The sequence below is a fragment of the Lutra lutra genome, chromosome 6 (assembly GCF_902655055.1).
Source record: "Lutra lutra chromosome 6, mLutLut1.2, whole genome shotgun sequence".
NCBI lineage: Eukaryota > Metazoa > Chordata > Mammalia > Carnivora > Mustelidae > Lutra > Lutra lutra.
The window spans coordinates 145,445,545-145,463,877 of record NC_062283.1 but is presented as its reverse complement, the minus strand read 5'-3'; the positions used below and the strand labels follow the sequence as shown (position 1 = coordinate 145,463,877).

General features: G+C 41.1%; 1 protein-coding gene across 1 annotated transcript; it reads left to right on the top strand.

Moving 5' to 3' along the window:
* Nucleotides 1-454: 454 nt before the first annotated feature.
* TAGAP (T cell activation RhoGTPase activating protein) lies at nucleotides 455-10,247 on the top strand. The gene is made up of 10 exons (XM_047734734.1): nucleotides 455-584; nucleotides 1,180-1,263; nucleotides 1,353-1,406; nucleotides 1,762-1,828; nucleotides 3,507-3,673; nucleotides 4,546-4,707; nucleotides 5,184-5,293; nucleotides 6,702-6,897; nucleotides 7,479-7,593; nucleotides 8,203-10,247. The coding sequence occupies exons 2-10, from the start codon at nucleotides 1,237-1,239 to the stop codon at nucleotides 9,474-9,476; spliced, it is 2,172 nt and encodes a 723-aa protein (XP_047590690.1). The 5' UTR covers nucleotides 455-584; nucleotides 1,180-1,236; the 3' UTR covers nucleotides 9,477-10,247.
* Nucleotides 10,248-18,333: the final 8,086 nt, after the last annotated feature.

The following is an 18,333-nucleotide window of genomic DNA, read 5'->3' as shown; positions in this document are numbered from 1 at the left end:
GTCTGGAGCTTCCTGCCCCCACTGGATCGCTAGGCAATATATGGTGACTAATGAATGGAGCAGATGGTGGGTGGGAAGGGAGACAGCACCCAAACAGGATACAAAATCAGGGTACCCGAAATCACTTTATGAAATAAAATTATGTTTATTACAGAATAACACAATTTCTTATTCACACATCCCACCTGTGACATTAATCAGAGCCTTCACCTATGGGCCACATGTCATCTTTTCCACCCTTAGTAGTTTATAGATTTTTTTTTTTTTTTTTTTTTTTTACTTTTGAAGTTGTCAAAAGAAGAAAAAGAACCGAGCTGCCCTAAAAGGAATTAGGAAGTGAGAGCTCCCCAGTGTCTGGCTAGCTAGGTCTGGGTGACAACCCATGATGTTCTTTCCGGTCTCAGTAATATTCTGAATTTCCACCTGCCCGCCCCCTCTCGTTTATAACGCGCAGAACACGTGAAGTTAGAGCAGTTCAGTTTTCCTCTGTCAGTGGATTAGTACGAGCAGAGTGTTATGCTGTTTCTCCTGTTTGGCACGGTTCCCCGGAGATAAGAGAGCTCTGGCTGGAGGCCCTCTGATGGTAAGTACCATAAATTAATATAACTGGAAAATTAGCTAGCCGGCAGATCACTGGTCTTTGAGAGCACCTCCAACAGAAAACTGCCGTACCCCAAAACATGCCACAAATCATGTTAAAGAAGCTGAGCACTAAAAGCTTATCTTCAGTGTGAAGCCTGCACTCTTCTGGTGTAGGAATTCTATCAATGTTAACTTTGTTTTATGTTCACTGCAAGTAGCATCCTGGGAATAAGTGTTTTGCTCTGGGGGCTAGAGGAGCTAATCTGTGAAGAGCACTTTACACAGTACCTGACAACATGAGCTCCTCCCCCCCCCAAAAAAAATGTTAGTTATCATATGATTGTTAGATTATCTGTTGATGGGAATGGAATAAATGAATAATAAAGTCTGGCATAGTAAAGATATTGGGTTTAAAAAATTTAGAAATAAGTGTGCTCAGGCGCTGTTCTTGATAGCTGAAGACATCTGGTAAGATATCACAGACTTTGAATGAAAACTTTTCTATCTAATAGTTTCAGAGTTTGTGTTTTGGCACCAAAATTGGCCAACTTATCACAGGTCTCCCTCCTCATTCCCCGCCATGTGATTTCTCATAAACAGAGCCAAGGCCACACGGAAACAAAATTCATCCCTGGACAGTCAGCCCAAAATCTAATGAAGTTGATAAGCAGCTGCAATGCTGTACGTACCCCTCTTATATTTCTTAATTCATATTTTCCAGAGGTCATAGTTAAATGACCTTTACCTGACTTAATTTTTTTCTCTTTCAGTCAAAAACACTAAATGTCAATAACATGGAGACATTGATCGAATGTCAGTCAGAGGTAAGAGAGCAATTTTAAAAAAATTTTTATCTTCACTGTGAGAATATGGAAAACTTTCTATTTCTATGGAGTATTGTTTGGATTGTATAATTCTTAGAGTGGAAAATTAACATTCTAAATATAGTTAATTAAATACAGTAATCGGGGCCTTATATGATGATAATCAAGACTTTATTATTGATTCTAGAAGTTAGAAAAAGATCATGGGACATGATTGACTAATTTTTAATTTTTAAAATTTTTAATTTAAATTTAACATAATTTTAATATGAATAAAATGTTGTACACATATTTTGTGGGGAAAGATTGGGTAGATCTCCTCCGTCATTTTTAACAAAAATAAATATATTTTTAGAACAATATCAAGGAACATCCTCTGTTGGCATCATGTGAGAGTGAAGATAATACTTGCCAGCTAATTGGTGAGTTTTGAAAACAAACCGGTCTTTTATGTAAGTGCTAACAACAAGTGTTCTTGGTTTGCAAAACCACAGTCCTCTACCCTACTAGGAATTTCTTTTTTTAAGTGTTCTTTTAAAGACCGCAGAACATTAACCCTTCAATGGCTGGCAGACTCCGGCTCGCTAGAGCATCAGGGCACGCTGACAGAAAAGATCCTTCCTATAGCCAAGCCCCCAGCTCTCCCAGGGGTTTTTAGTGGGCTCAGATCTCCTAGCCCCTTCTGTTTTGACAATTAAAGCAGACATACATATGAAAAATAGTTCCTTTTCCCTTTTCTTCCTTCTCTAATGAAGAATGAATGTAAGAATCCATGAAACAACTGGTGCTGATCTCCAACTCCCAGAAACCCACCATTCACTGTTTTCACTGTTTTCGTAATGTGTTTCGTATTACATAACCACAACCCAGTTCTCCTGAACTGTAAGGGACAAACCACTTCTCTGTCCATCCTCTTCCACTTGCCAGTGTGGAAACATACTGCAATGCATTTAGAAAACAGAGCTTTTATGTGTAGGGGAAAACAAGAGAAGGAAAAAGAGGGAAAATAAAAAGAAGGAAACGTGAGATGCGATGCCCATTGCACACATGTCTTCAGGATTTTGCAAAGATAGAACATCTCACTAATGTTTTACTGATAATTCCCAGCCTCCGGGTCTAGGTTCAAGCCTTCCCCGTGGCAATTTGTGCCCGCCTTGTCCTCCAGCAGCCCCAGGGGAAGTCCTGATGGGGACTGCAGACAGGCGGATGTAGCTCCCTCTAGTGGCTGATTGGTGCTAGTGTGGCTGCGAGGTGTACGGGCCTGCCCAGCTAAGGGCCTTCAAACCAATCTTGAGCAAAGATCCCATTCCTTTTTATGGGTCAGTAATATTCTGCTGTATTTAAAGACCACATCTTCTTTATTCATTTATCCATCAGTGGACACTTTGGTTGCTTCCATGTCTTGCCTATTGTAAATAATGCTGCAATAAACATAGTGGTGCACATAAACTTTTTGAATTCATGTTTTCTTTTTATTTGGGTAAAACCTAGCAGTAAAATGACTGGATGGTGTGGCATTTCTATTTTAATTTTTTGAGGAAACTCCATATTGTTTCCCATCGTGACTGAAACTAATGTAACATTCTATGTCAACCAAACTTCAGTTTAAAAAAGAAGATCTTGAGCAAGTCACTTCCTCTCCTGTTAAGGCTAGTTTTTGCTGCCAGTCAAAGGAGAAAATTAAAATAATCTATTTCGCATCAGAAAAACCCACCATAGTTATTACGGTCAATATATGAAGATGGTTGTTTGGGATCTCCTCGGCTAATTTTGCTGCTTTTCTGCAGTAAACAGCCAGTGAAGACTAAAAACAGGAAAGGTGGAGGCTTTGAGGAACCTGGGTGTTGATATTTAGGGGCGGTTGCTCTGGTAACAATGTGGTTGCTTTTTGCGTTCTTTTTGCTAGATTAAAATTCATGGCCTTTGCTTTCTCAGTTTTTCAAAATCATTCCCCCCTTTCCCTGTGGCATACCACAGATGACATTATGTGGCTGACAATATCAATTGTCTTATATGGAGCTTTATTAATTATTTTAATAATTATTTAATAATTTAATAATTATGAATCTGATTTTTCTCTTTGCCTTTTCCTGGCTATAGAAATTAAGAAGAGAAAGAAGGTGCTATCCTGGCCCTTTCTCATGAGAAGGCTTTCTGCTCTGTCAGATTTTTCTGGGGCTTCAGAACCGGAATTGAAAACATCACTGTTTGATCAGCCGTTGTCAGTCATCTGTGGGGAGGACGACACACTCCCCAGACCCATTCAGGTAGGTGCATGTACCCGCAAACCTACTTCAGGTTTTTGTCAGACGTGAAAAATCCTTGGGAGTTCTAAATATCATTCTCATGCTAAACTTGCTGGGGCCAGTCTTTAGGTTTTTCCACTTTTAGAAATGGTGTTTCCAATATGAGCGCAGTCAGGAGACTACCTAACTACTTACATTCTAGAGATCTATCCTTCCATCTTCCTGATTTCGTGGAGTTAGGAATGTTAAAAGATGTGTAACTTCTGTGAAGTCAATGGATAGAGATATAGTATCAGGTATAAAGTATGTGATCAGAAATCCAGTGTTTATACAGAATGACTTGAAAGTAGAGAGAATGGAAATAATTTTAGAATGCACAAAATTAGAGCATTCTCTTCTTAGAAAAAATTGCACGGTGGAGGGAGAAAGTTGATAACAATGGGGCTGTGAAAACCTGGCATTCATGGTCTCTTGTAAAGACTGCGTTGGTGGGACGCCTGGGTGGCTCAGTTGGTTAAGCAGCTGCCTTCGGCTCAGGTCATGATCCCGGCGTCCTGGGATCAAGTCCCACATCGGGCTCCTTGCTTGGCGGGGAGCCTGCTTCTCCCTCTGCCTCTGCCTGCCACTCTGTCTGCCTGTGCTCACTCTCGCTTCTCTCTCTATAACAAATAAATAAATAAAATCTTTAAAAAAAAAAAAAAAGACTGCGTTGGTATCACAGAGAACTGCCTTTTAGGGAGAGAGGATTCTCTATGACAGGTGAAGTTTGCTACTGTTCACATGCACCATTTCAATACCTGCACATAGATTTTTCATGGAGTAGTAGCAGCACATGGTTTTGTGTTTTCAAAGTAAGAGTAACCCTTTCCTATTCCTACATCTCTTTCCTACAGGATATTCTCACTATTCTGTGCCTTAAAGGACCTTTCACGGAAGGGATCTTCAGGAAAGCAGCCAATGAGAAAGCCCGAAAAGAGCTAAAGGAGGAGCTCAACTCTGGAGGCATGGTGGATCTGAAAAGTCTCCCTGTGCATCTCCTGGCGGTGGTCTTTAAGGTGAGGTCACAACATTGCTGCTAATAATATGCCAGTGGGCTCTGACACATTAAGTCTCCGAAAATAAGAAACGGGCCCTTCTCCCTACAAATCAAAGTAAACTGATCTGGGAATTTAAGTTTTTTAGTTTTGGTTTTAGTTTTTTAGAGGCCTTTTATTTTCTTATATGAACATCTCTGTGTCTACAATCTCAGATTCCAACAGAGAATGATACAGTACATTCTCCCCAAATTCTGATGAGAAAAGGCCACGTCCATGTCCCTGAAGCTGGGAGTCCCTCAGATGATGGCCTCACTCTGTCCATTGTCAGGAAGTTGCTGAGAGATTTCCCTAGAGTGAACAATGCAGAAGAAAGGGGGCACAGCCTGTGGTAGAATGATCAGAGGGTCCCTGAGCTGGACCAGGCAAGAGGAAGATGAAGATGCCAGGTCATGTGTAGCCTAACCAGGCCCAACCATCCCCCTTTCATCCTCCAGGACTTCCTCAGAAGTATCCCACAGAAGCTACTTTCATGTGACCTGTTTGAAGAGTGGATGGACGCACTGGAGAGGCAGAATGAGGAGGACAAAATTGAGGCCCTCAAACAGTAAGTGGCCAGAGTCTTTGCCAGAGACCAGGCCCTCATGGTCTCCATCTTCTGATTCTTCACACAGTTCTCTGATTAGTTCAGGAATATTGACATGTTTAGGGAATCAGAGTGGAATTATTTTTCTACACCCAGAATAAAAGTCATGAGGTACAATAGACATTCCTTTTAAAGTAGCTTTAGCCAAAGGAAAGGAAGCACTTTTTCAAAGAGGAGAAAGTGAACTTCAATATTCACAAATTCTAAGACGTGGAGGAATCTAAAAACATTAGTAGTTCCAGAATGTTTGAGACAAAATCACAGGAAAACCTCAAAACAGGCTAAGTAGCCAAATGTAAGAATGTGGGGTTACCCTTAGCCTAATAGATTTGTGTCAAGCAAGGCAACAATTCCCCCATAAAACATCCATTAAAGCATAGGAGAACAATCTGGAAGGAATTGTTTTGATCATAAAATTCCACAGCATATTTCATAGTCTCCTAATTAACCAAAATGAAAACTATAAAAACAAATTCCAAAGACAACAAAAACAATTACATTTGTAAATGCAATGGTAAGCTTTTAGCTACTAGACAATCTCAAACACTAACTTCAAAATATCAGCACTTTTGCCGAATGCCATGAAAGTCTCCTTGTTATGACTATCCCAAGCTAAATATTTCCAGTGAAATAGTTATTGAATTGAAGGCATTAGAGTATCTGTCCCATATTGAAAATCCTAAGATTACTACAAGTTTCTCCTAAAGACATAAAGCTCTTCCATAATAGTTACTTCTTAAGAGAAGTGAAAACGGTCCCTATGTTAGAGTCACCATTGCGTATTTTGAAAAAGAGAGGCTTTACCCATTTATTATCATTAGTACCAATGTTCCCATTTAAGTGGTGACTTGACCATATTTACGAACATGCCCTTAGAAACTGCTTTCTTCTCCATAAAGATTTCTTGGAATGGCATAAAAATGGGTAATCTTTGTGTGATGATCACAGGTCAAGAAAGGCAAATGATCGTGCTCTCAAAATACCAGTCTTGCAGTGATAGAAAGACATTCTGCATGGCTGCATGATTAGTCTACAAAACAGTTTCCAAAATGGGTTCAACTATGGAGTCTGTTGCAGAAGTTAAGGATTCTCAGTGTAAGATCTATACAAATAAAGGACTGTGTTATTGGTGTCCTAACTATAAAGATCAGTGTCTTAGGTCTTTAAGATCTCATGGTTAACAAGTTTCATTCCACATCACTTGCCACTGGAAGTGTCTGAATGAACATTTCACAATCTTACTCATGACAATGCACCTTCCTCATTTTGAAGGAAGTCTGGGTTAAGCAGAAACTTTCAACTTGCTACACTAAAACTGAGATAGATCATTAGCCTCCTCTAAAACCAGCTTCCCTGAACCTCATTCCAGGGTTGCAGATAAGCTCCACAGGCCCAACTTCCTGCTGCTCAAGCACCTGATCTCCGTGCTCTACCTGATCAGCAAGAACTCCGAGGTCAGTAAGATGGACGCCAGCAATCTGGCCATCTGCGTCGGACCCAACATGCTGACCCGAGAGAATGACCAACACCTGTCTTTCGAAGCCCAGAGAGACTTGAACAATAAGGTTTGTTCCGGTCTCTGTCTGAGAAACTCCCAATGTATGATCTCACCATCTGTTTGAAAAAGGCAACGGATAAGATGCCTCTGAGTCTCTCCGGCTGACTCAAGCTCGCAGTGAAATATGAAATGCAAAATGCTTTTGTCACAGTTCTGCTCGCTTGGGTTTATGCGTTTAATGAAACGGAGCAATCCTGTCTCATAGGATAACAAAGGTGTCCTTTGTTAAAGTTAAGTCTCACTGTCTCCTAGGATAGAAAATCCCTTTTGTTTGGTTGGGTTTTTTTCATTTGTGCATTATACTCTGTCAGTCCACTATCAGTTTGGTAAATTCCTTATTTAAATGAAAATTTTAGTTAGAGGGTTTTTTTTTAATTCTCAAAAAATGTATGTCTGAAAAATAACTTTAATATATATGATTGTTACCAACTTCCTGTATGTTCTTTTCAAACACATAAAGATCTCATATGCACAGTTTGGCACCTCTCTAACAGCAAACCCTCATTATATCCCCATTCCTTCCCCCTCTTCCTTTAAAAAATATGGAAGATGTCTTTAGGCTGAAAACTTGCTTCTTCTCCCTCACAGATTAAGACATTGGTGGAATTCCTCATCGATAATTGCTTGGAAATATTTGGGGAGAACATTCCGGCACATTCCAGTACTGCTTCTGATGACTCCTTGGAACACACTGACAGTTCAGGTACCGAATGTGTTCTCGATTGCTTGTGGTTGTTAGAGGGCGTCCATTCCAGTCTGCCAATCACGTAGAGTATCTCTGGTATATGAAGCAGAAGTTACCTGCCCAAGTCACCAATCAAATTCATAGGATGCCATTAACATGGAAACTTGCTCTCAAATTTTCCTGCAGTCCCCTCACCCAGCTGACACTCCTTCAGCTTCTTTCTCAATCATAAAGAACTGCTGAGTTTACTAAGTTACCTTTCGCCAGAGGGTTGTTTCCACATAATGGGACATGGGTCCATTAAAATGGAATGGATCCAATCAAAGAGATATCCAAAGGACTAATTTTTTTAAATTTAAGATCAACAAAGGTTCAATGAAAACATTGTTTTGTGCCTTTTCTCATGCTCATTCTCTCACTCATATTTCCTTTTCCTACTTCTCTCTGCACCTCAAAAGGAAAGAAACAAAATTTTGATGTGACAGATTTCTTTTGTATCAAGCCCCAGAGTAGCTTCACCAGATTACCTAGTGCCATCCTTGATACAAGTAGGGTGAATGGTGGTACTAAAGTTTATTTCTCAAAGAAACTGACCCAGAAACTCAACTGTCCCTTAACTTCCTCCAGATGCGTCAACGCTGCAGAATGACTCAGCCTATGACAGCAATGATCCTGATGTGGAATCCAGCGGTGCCATCAGCTCCCCAAACAGGCAGCCCCAGGTGCTCTTGGACATAGCTGCCGACTGGGATCCCAGAAGCCCACAGCTCGCTTGGGAGTTGAGCCCGGAGCCCATTGTCAGCACTGTAGCCAGGCTGAAAAACTCCCTCAGGGAACCAGACAGAAGCTACTCAGAGCCCAACATGTCATCCTCCCAGGAGAGCCTCGAGAGCCAGAAAACTCAACAAAAACTAACACGAAGTGAGGACGACTTCACCATGGCCCAGGCAGGGTCTTGTTTGGAAGGTGAGGAAACTGAAGACCCATTTCCAGAGGAGGTGTTTCCTGCAGCTGAAGGCAAAACCCAGAGGCCACAGGACCTGAAGGTGAAGAACTCGACTCAAGGTTTGGGGTTACTGTGGGGACTGGCACCCAAAGCTGCCTCCAGTGGCTCTCTGGATGCTTCCTCCGACAGCTCCCCCATGGCTTCTCCTTCCAGTCCCAAAAGAAATTTCTTCACCAGACATCAGTCTTTCACAAAGACAGAGAAAATTAAGCCCAACAGAGAGATTAAAAAACATTCCATGTCATTCTCCTTTGCCTCTCACAAAAGAGTGCTGACCAAAACTCCCAGCTGTGTGTCTGTGAAATCCAAAGGCTTTACAAGAGACCAAGTAAAGAAAGGCTTTAAAAAAGAAAGCCAGCTTGCTGGGCGAATCATCCAGGAGAACTTTTCTGAAATTCAGGGCCAAACAGCTCTAGACTTTAGCTCCAGATCCTATGCCCTCTCAGTAGAGGATGTGTTCCAGCAAGTGGACCAGAGAAGCCCTGGGAGTCCGCCATCTTATGAAGAGGCCATTCGGCGCCAGGCATTGGACCTCTTGGACTACGGGGGCCAAACAGTTGGCAGCATGAGGGCTAGAATGCTCAGCCAGGACACTCAACTGCCACCTCTCCTACCTTTGTATCACAAAGGGAACTCAAGAGATATATGCAGTCAAGAGCCACTTGACAGGCACAGACTATCTCCCGGGACTGAGAGTTGGAAGCACAGCAGGACTGTCCACCCTTCTATCGAAACGACAGGACAAGTGACTGTCACAGGGAGACCGGAGCCGCACCATCAGAGACCTATGTCTGAGTCAAAACAGAAGACTGAGCTGGACCACCTAGTATGGCGATGTAGTCAGCCGGCCTTTCAGGCTGATCAGCTCCAGTATGCTAAAGAATCCTACATTTAGGAAGGCCAAGCAGACACCACGGCTTGTGGTATCTTTGTAAATGCATGACTTGTATGAAGAACTGCTTTAGACTATGCAAGGGCACTCAGGGAGTGTCTGTGTGTGCCTGAATTTGTGCAAAATGTAGCAAGTGTATAAAATGTGTATAAAAGTGTATAGAAAGTGTATAAAATTCTTCAGTGAAGACAAGGTGTTAGGTGCAAAGATGTCTACATGAGTGTGTGTATATTTGTTTGTGAACTTGTAGTCAATGGCATTGCTATTCTCTGCCTCCTGGGGCACTTTTCTATTAGTGTTCAAAAATAATTTTTCTTCTATTTTCATGTTGCCTTAAATGTCATGCCATTTTTCGTATTTTCCACAAACCCCATTGAGGGGAAAATGTTTAAATCTCTGTTAGAAGTTTACTCCGGTAAGCAGCTTTGGGATATTATTCACACGGTAAGAAAAAGGAGCAGACTACAAGGAATAGACTTTGGTGTTTGGAGTTATCAAAGGCATTACAAACTCCAGTAAATGAAAAATCTATTTGTTAAAATTTATGAAAAATACTTAAATTGTCCTTTCAACCATCTTTTTCAATTTGGATAGATGAGTAAAAATGCAATACCTCAATATTAACTGATTTATAGCACTTTGAGTTTCTTTGTGGCTTAGTAATGTCTTCTCCAACAGTGTGCAGGAAATCACTTTATATGCATTGGGGACCATGTATAGAATTTCAGTGTAATCTCACTACAATAAATTGTATTCCTTGTTTCAAAGCAAAAATGTTCATTCTTGACTGATATGCTGCCTTCGCTCCCTTAATTCTATAGAAACCCAAGAAAAGCACTCACACATTGGTTCATTCAACATTTATTGAATATAAATTGGGAGTTGAGCCCGGAGCCCATTGTCAGCACTGTAGCCAGGCTGAAAAACTCCCTCAGGGATCCAGACAGAAGCTACTCAGAGCCCAACATGTCATCCTCCCAGGAGAGCCTCGAGAGCCAGAAAACTCAACAAAAACTAACACGAAGTGAGGACGACTTCACCATGGCCCAGGCAGGGTCTTGTTTTTTTTTTTTTTTTTTCTTTTTTTTACAGGTCTGATTTAACCACTTACAGTGGAACAGTGTTTTGATCTGTCGCTAATGATGAGGGACTGACCTTTAGAGGAGCAGAAAGGCAGGGTTCGTTTGCATAGGGACAAGCAACAGATTGTTACACGCCTCTCTGCCCCAGTGGTCTCTGTATTCACCCTCTGATAGTGCCTATTTTATCAACAGTCATGATACTTGATCTTGACTTTGTTTTGCTAAAGTCCTGTCCCTTAAAATTTTCTGTTGGGGTATGTGCAGACCTCGGACTCATCCTGAATTCAGGCACACCAAGCATTTACTGACAGAGACATCATTGGCCTTGAGACTGACATCAAGTTAATTTTAATACGACTGGTTTTGTTCATTACTGGTTTTGTTCATTACAATATATTCATTACTCTAGAGTAATAGGCTGTCTGGGATCTTGTCTTTAGAAAGAAAAGACGAATCCAGTTCTCCATTTGGTTTGCAAATCCATAAAAATGTACCTACTTGAAGCCATTTTTTCAACAGTAACTCAGAGGCCAGAAAATTTAGAACGCAGGGGCTGCTCGGGCAGCTCAGTCAGTGAAGTGTGCCTTCAGCTCAGGTCATGATCCCAGGGTCCTGAGACAGTCCCGAATCAGGCTCCCTACACAGCGGGGAGTCTGCTTCTCCCTTCCCTCTGTCCCTCCCCCCACATTTCATGCTCTATTTCCCCCCTTCTTTCAAATAAATAAATGAAATCTTTTTAAAAAAAGATGGTAAAAATAATTTAGTATGCAAATACTGGGTAATATAGTGAATATAATATTTCCTGTTGAGTGGAATAAACTCTTCAGTACCTTTACAAACCTTATTTTTACTATACTCAGGTTGTTTATTCACAAACATAATGGTAAAATATTTGTCATATATTAGAACTTTAATGCTCAACAATTAAGATATTTATCTAGTACCTTGGAGATATTAGACTTCTGTTTTCCTTATTTTATCAACCTCTTTCATAAAACACTGTGTGTTTTTTATTTGTTCAAGAAGTATTTTTGCATTGGTCAACCACCCGATGGTGAAGACCTATTACTCTTTTCAAAGGAGATTTACTGATAATGTGGTAAAAAGTTAAAAATGTAACCCAGATAGCTCAAGGCAATATGCTCAGACCTCAAAATGTCATTATAAATACTTTATTAAAGGGCTCCTGGGTGGCTCAGTTGTTAAGCGTGTGCCTTTGGCTCAGGTCATGATCCTGGGGTCCTGGGATCAAGCCCACATCGGGCTCCCTGCTCGGCGAGAGGACTGCTTCTGCCTCTCCCACTCCCCCTGCTTGTGTTCCCTCTCTGGCTATCTCTCTCTGTGTCAAATAAATAAATAAAATATTTTTAAAAAATACTTTATTAAGCACACCAAAAGTGTACAAACTTCAAGGAGCAGACACTCCCCTCTGCTAACTTCACAAAAGCAATCCTCTTCCAGGGTCAGACACGAATAGTAATAGTTAGAATTTTTAGCATCTACTGTGTGCCAAGCACTGTTTAAGTATTTCAGGACTAAAACAAGCCTGGCAACTTCCAACTGAGAATCAGAATTCTCATCAATAAACAACTAAGACCTGGAAGTCTCCAATCTATTCCACTTTACCACTGACCTGACCTCTGTGTAACCTAACTCAGATCACGAAAGCCTGTCCTAAGTTTCTTTATTTTTTTTTAAAGATTTTACTTATTTATTTGACAGAGAGAGATCACAAGTAGGCAGAGAGGCAGGCAGAGAGAGAGGAGGAAGCAGGCTCACAGCTGAGCAGAGAGCCCGATGCGGGGCTCGATCCCAGGATCCTGAGACCATGACCTGAGCTGAAGGCAGAGGCCCAACCCACTGAGCCACCCAGGCGCCCCCTAATTTCCTTATTTTAGAACAGCTCGTGTGAGACTGAGGTCTTCTACCTATCACACGTGAGTAGTGCAGTTGCTGGCAAACACTGAAGAACTTCTTGCATCAAGCAGTCAAGCAGATGTCATTAATGTCGCTGTCTTTGTGGTGTGCTGACCACTTCAAATATCGCAGAGTGGCCTTCCCACATCTATCCATGGAGTCCACTGGCTTTAGGATTGCCCAGTCTGCTGGCCAAGCCCATTAGTTGGCTACGGCTACCATAACAAAATATCACAAACAAGTAACTTAAACTATAGAAATGTATTGTCTCACAGTGCTGGAGACTAGAGCGGAGATCAAGGTATCAGCAGGTTGGTTCCTTATGACGCTTCAAGGGAAGGATTTATTCCAGGCTTCTCTCCTTGCTCAAACACAGCCATCACTCTGGGTCTCTACATTGTCTTCCCTCTGTGTGTAATCATCCCCAAACTTCCCTTTCTGGAGGGACACCCCCAGTCAGTCATTGGATTAGGGTTCTAGTGATCCCTTTTACCTCTTTATAGTCACATTCTGAGATACTATGAGTTAGGACGGAAACAAATGAACACAGAGTGGGGAAGGACACAATTGAACCCTTACACCAAGTTTCACCGAGTAGTACTTCATGAGGCCTTCCTTATGCCAACAGTTTTTAATGCTTCACCATAACCAGAGGGCCCAAGCTAAGTAGAGCACATGGTGTGATGAGCACTGGGTGTTATACACAACTGATAAATCATTGAACACTACATCTAAAACTAATAATGTACTATATGTTAGTTAATTGAATTTTAATTTAAAAAATATATATGTTCTTATGAAGGGCCCAGAAACACCAAAGTCCTTTCCTCCATGGACCTTCTAAGGGCCACACAGTCACAAATGGGACAATCACAAGTGTGCCTGACACCCCAACGCAAGGCATATGGTAACATCAGTTTGGAAGTCAAGGGCTAAGTAGGGGCTTCAAACTAAATCCAGGTCTGATTTCTAGCTTCTGAGCCACTGGGCCTCCCCAGCATCCATGCATTACTTCCTGGGCCTAGTTTAAGAAGGACTCTGGCCCTCTTACCAAGTGAAAGATGAGGGAGCATGTACAGTTACTGTGCCCGCAGGGAAATACACAGCATTCACTGCCCTGGAATCTGACTAAAAAGACTAGAATTTCATCCTCTTAGGGAAGATAAGGAATTTTCTCTCCTCCTATAAAGAGGGAGAGAAGTAGGTTGCCACATGCCATTGCCAGCCTCCCACATGATGCTCTGTGATTACCTATGAAGACATGCTATGTCCACCCTGACCCCAAAACCACCCACGACGTGGTCCAGAATTTTGACTTGTTCAAGTTAACCAAGGCTGGGTGCTTATGCTGGAGTTCAGCCAAACTGCAATCATCTCAGAGTCTAGAAAATATGAAACCTGTGTCACATGGGGTCCCCAAGCAGGTGAAGTGACAGCCACGACTTATGTGCTAATCAAAGAGATAATAATGGCCACAGTGCTTCCCATGATCACAGATGCAAACGTCCAAGGACAATAAACACGATTTACCCTGATGCACTATTACAGGAATAAATTCTAGCTGCATTTTCCTGATTAGGATCTCACTGGAAGGACTGCCAGTACATGCCTTCCTCTTGAAGGGTCAAGTAGACAGAAACCCACATCAGATGGGATCTCACATATTTTGAGTTTCTTTTTTAATTGAATTATATAAGATCTTAACTCTTTATCTGCAAAGGGAGAGAAATAAACTGTACACATTTTGCTAAGGATGGAAGTGAATCACTTTTGGGGGGCCATATTTTAAATCTGGACTGAGATGCTACATCTTGTCTACTCCAGAGTACAAATTAGATGTGAAGGAGGAAAAATCAGTGGGATGAAGTGCTGCCTTCCTCCTATTAATAGACTACAAAGAGGGCCCCCTGAGAGATAAGCAAGGCTGCAGAGTGCTAAGTCTTGCCAGAAAAAGGAAATGCAGAATGATACCATCTCTGTAGGAATGGAAAGACATTGTGTTAGCACAAGAGTACATAACCCAATTCACAGGGCCTGAGTCCACACCCCAGATAGCCTACCAGGACCAAGTACTAAACTTGTCTGAGCCTCAGTTTCCTCATCTGTACAACATGGGTAATTGCAACACATCAGTTGTGGGAGCCACATAATAGAAAATTGAGATAACAGAGGCTTAAACAAGAAGTGGGTTGTGCTCTCCATTAAAAGAAGAGCAGACAGGCAGTCCAAGGCTGACATGGCAGCTCCAGGACATCCCAGGGTCCCGGGCTCCTTCACACCAAGGCCAGCTTCACGGTTATGGAACCTATGCTGTCTCACAGAGCCCCACACCAAGAAGGGCTTGGCACTGGGGTTAATGCTCGGCTGCAGGCATTTTTTCATTATTAGTAACTATTGAACAAGGGCCCCTCGCTTTCCCTTTGTATTGCCCCCTGCAAATGAGGTAGCCCGTCTTATTCACGCTTTGTGGCCTTCCATCATTTCCATATGCAAGAACGTCCTCCTCCAGCTTTGACCTCCAAATTCCAGGCAGGAACATTCTGCTCAGTAACTTCTACCCACATCCCAGCAGCCAGCCACAGAGGGAGTCTAGGAAATAGCTTCTCCTAGGCATGTTGCCTTCCCCAACAAAAACCAGTAGGAGCAGAAACTATTAGCCCTTGACACAAAAATCAAATAAAATAGATCATGGATATGATACAACACATGCTAATTTAGTTGCTCTAATAACGGAAAGCAGGATAAAGCACAGATTATTTAGTATAACTAGACAACTGAAAATGTTGACTATGATTAGGGATAATGTAAAGACAAGGCAGACAATAATTTTGAAGTATTTCAATCATTCATATGCACATTGTGAGAATTCTATAATTATATGAGTAGTTTTAGGTAAAATAAATTACTAACAAATATGAATTGACCTCCTAAAGCTTAAAACATACTGTACTTCTGTAAAGAATTCACAATCTAGTAGAGAAATAAGATGCCACTGAAGGCAAAGCTACATTCCAAATGAGAAATCACACCAAGTGCTATAGTAGAAATGAATAATTGCTTCATGGTCCAATTTATTTTAGGAAAGGTGATTCCTATGTGAAACTCCAGAATCAGTAACAGAAGTGCAGGACACTTAAAATTATCATGAGGGGCACCTGGGTGGCTCAGTTAAGCATCTGACTTGGGCTCAAGCCATGGTCTCGGGGTCCTAGAATCGAGCCCCCAAATTGGGCTCTTTGCTCAGCAGGGAGTCTGCTTCTCCCTCTGCCTCTGCCTCCCACTCATGCTCTCTCTTTCTGTCTTAAATAAATAAAATCTTTTTTAAATGAATAAATAAGTAATCACAAGAGATTCCAGGAAGGTGTTCATTTATGTGGTCTGAGCACATCACTATTTAGAAGGAAGTAGGTGACTTCTTTTTTCCATTCCTGTCGAAAAGGCATTTCCTGTCCAAAATGGTTTTGGAAAAGATGAAGAGCTATATAATATAACTGCTAATGTGTGGATGTCCATCTTTTCACACAACACTTACATCTTGTTACTTTCCAAACCAGAAATCTCCAATGGCTTTTTTTTTAAAGGTTTATTTGTTTGTTTATTTATTTTAGAGACAGAGAGAGAGCATGTGAGTGGGGGGAGGGGCAGAGGGAGAGATTCTCAAGCAGACTCACCGCTGATGGCAGAGCTTGACTTAGGGCTCAATCCCACAACCCATGAGATCATGACCTGAGCCAAAACCAAGAGTCAGATGCCTAACGAACTGAGCCACCTAGGTGTCTTCTTAATATCATTTTCATCAAGTCTAAAGCCCATCACCTACCACCTACCACTCAAGGCCTGTCTTACCAAGCCCCATCCTGGGAACCCAAACTTACTTCTTCCCTTAATCCTCCAGGGACTTTCCACAATAAGTAATAACATTAGCTAATGTGAAAGATGCATGTGAATACCACCTTTCAGAACTGGAGATGCAACAAAAGCTGTGTTTAGATGAAAATTCATGTCCTTATATAATTGTATTAGACAAAAATAAAAGTGAATGCATTCAACCTACTGTTCATGAAGGTAGAAAGAGAACAATAAAGTTGAAATTGGAATTTCAAAAACAAAAAAAGAGTAGGACTACTAAATAAAATCAAAGCTGGCTCTCTGAAAACACACTGCTGCCTAAAGGCAAGAGAAAGAAACATCAAAAGCACACAACAGGAGGAATGATGATTGGAAATATCAACAGAGACTGAAAATTAAAAGAATCAAAGGACTCCTTTGCTGAAATCCATGCCAATGCATTTGAAAATGTGAATGAGATAATCCAAGTCTAGAAAAACATAATTTACCGGGGTGTCTGGGTAGTGCATTCAGTTAAGGGCTGACTCTTGATTTCGGCTCAGGTCATGATCAGGGTTGAGAGATCCAGCTCTGCGTGAGGCTCCACGTTCAGTACAGAGTCTGCATGAGATTCTCTCTCCCTTTCCCTCTGCCCCTCCCACTCATGTTCTTTCTCTAAAATAAATAAATCTATATAAAAAAGATAATTTACTAATCTAATTCCAGAAGAGAAAGAAAATCTTAAAAGAGGAACTTATATAAGAGACAGAGAAAATTACAGATCTTATCCTAAATAAAATCCTAAATAAAATATAGTAGATGGAATGTATGAAGACCAACTGGAGTTAGTACAGGAGTGCAAGTTTAATTCAATGTGAAATTTATTAACATGATTCATGATTTTGGTAAGTTATAGGGAAAATATAACCAGTTCCATAGATACTGAAAAATCAACTACCATTATTTAATCTGCAGTATTGAATTTTTAAAAGAAATCTTAATGGAATAGAAACTGATGAACATGATTTTTTTTTTAAGATGTCAGTCTTAGACCAAAAATCTGCATGGGTTTAATGAGGAAACCCTAGAAATTCTGACTGAAGCCAGAAAAAACTCAGGCTGGTACTATTTCCATTAACTATCAGTGCTCTGGAGGAACTATCTAAAGCAACCAAACATGGCGCACCTGGGTGGCACAGCTGGTGGGGCACCCAACTCTTGGTTTCAGCTTAGGACATGATCTCAGCTTGTTGGGTTTGAGCCCCATGTCAAGCCCTGGGCTCAGCACAGAGTCAGAGTGAAGATTCTCTCTCCTTCTCCCTCTGCCCCTTACCCCTGTGCTTGCTCGCTCTCTCTCAAAAATAAATAAATCTTTAAAAATAAAATAAACAGGGGAGACTGGGTGGCTCAGTGAATTAAGCCTCTGCCTTTAGCTCAGGTCATGATCTCAGGGTCCTGGGATCGAGCCCCACATCAGGCTCTCTGCTCAGTAGGGAGCCTGCTTCCCCATCTCTCTCTGCCTGCCTCTCTGCCTACCTGCGATCTCTCTTTCTCTGTCAAATAAATAAATAAAATCTTTCAAAATAAATAAACAACCAGATGAAAAAGAAACCAGAGGAATAAATATTGTAAATGAGGAGGCAAGGCTTTCCTACTTGTAGATTATATGATTGAGTATTTGGAAGATCAAGACAATCAACTAAAAACAAAACCACTAGAAATAAGAAAACACATTAAGCTAGCAAGCTGTGAAATTAATATACAGAAACCAAAAGTCTCCATACAAACTAACGGAAAATATAATGAAAGAAAAGGCTTCATGCATATTGGCAACAAATGGATAAAAATATCTAGGAAGAAATGTAACAAAACCAATTTGACAACAATCTTTAAATGTTCTTGCAGGACAAAGATGTAGAACAGAGCAAAAATAGAAGAACTGACTATATTCTTAGAGAGTAAGATTCAAAATCATCTTTTCCTAAGTTAACTTATAAACTTAACATGATCATGAAATAATATCCAACAGGAAG

Bases quoted from the DNA above. Each gene is read 5' to 3' on its own strand.
- TAGAP (XM_047734734.1), top strand. From the start codon at position 1,237: ATGAAGTTGATAAGCAGCTGCAATGCT. The intron at 4,708-5,183 runs GTGAGGTCACAA...TTCATCCTCCAG, and splicing joins TCCTGGCGGTGGTCTTTAAG to GACTTCCTCAGAAGTATCCC. The intron at 5,294-6,701 runs GTAAGTGGCCAG...ACCTCATTCCAG, and splicing joins AAAATTGAGGCCCTCAAACA to GGTTGCAGATAAGCTCCACA.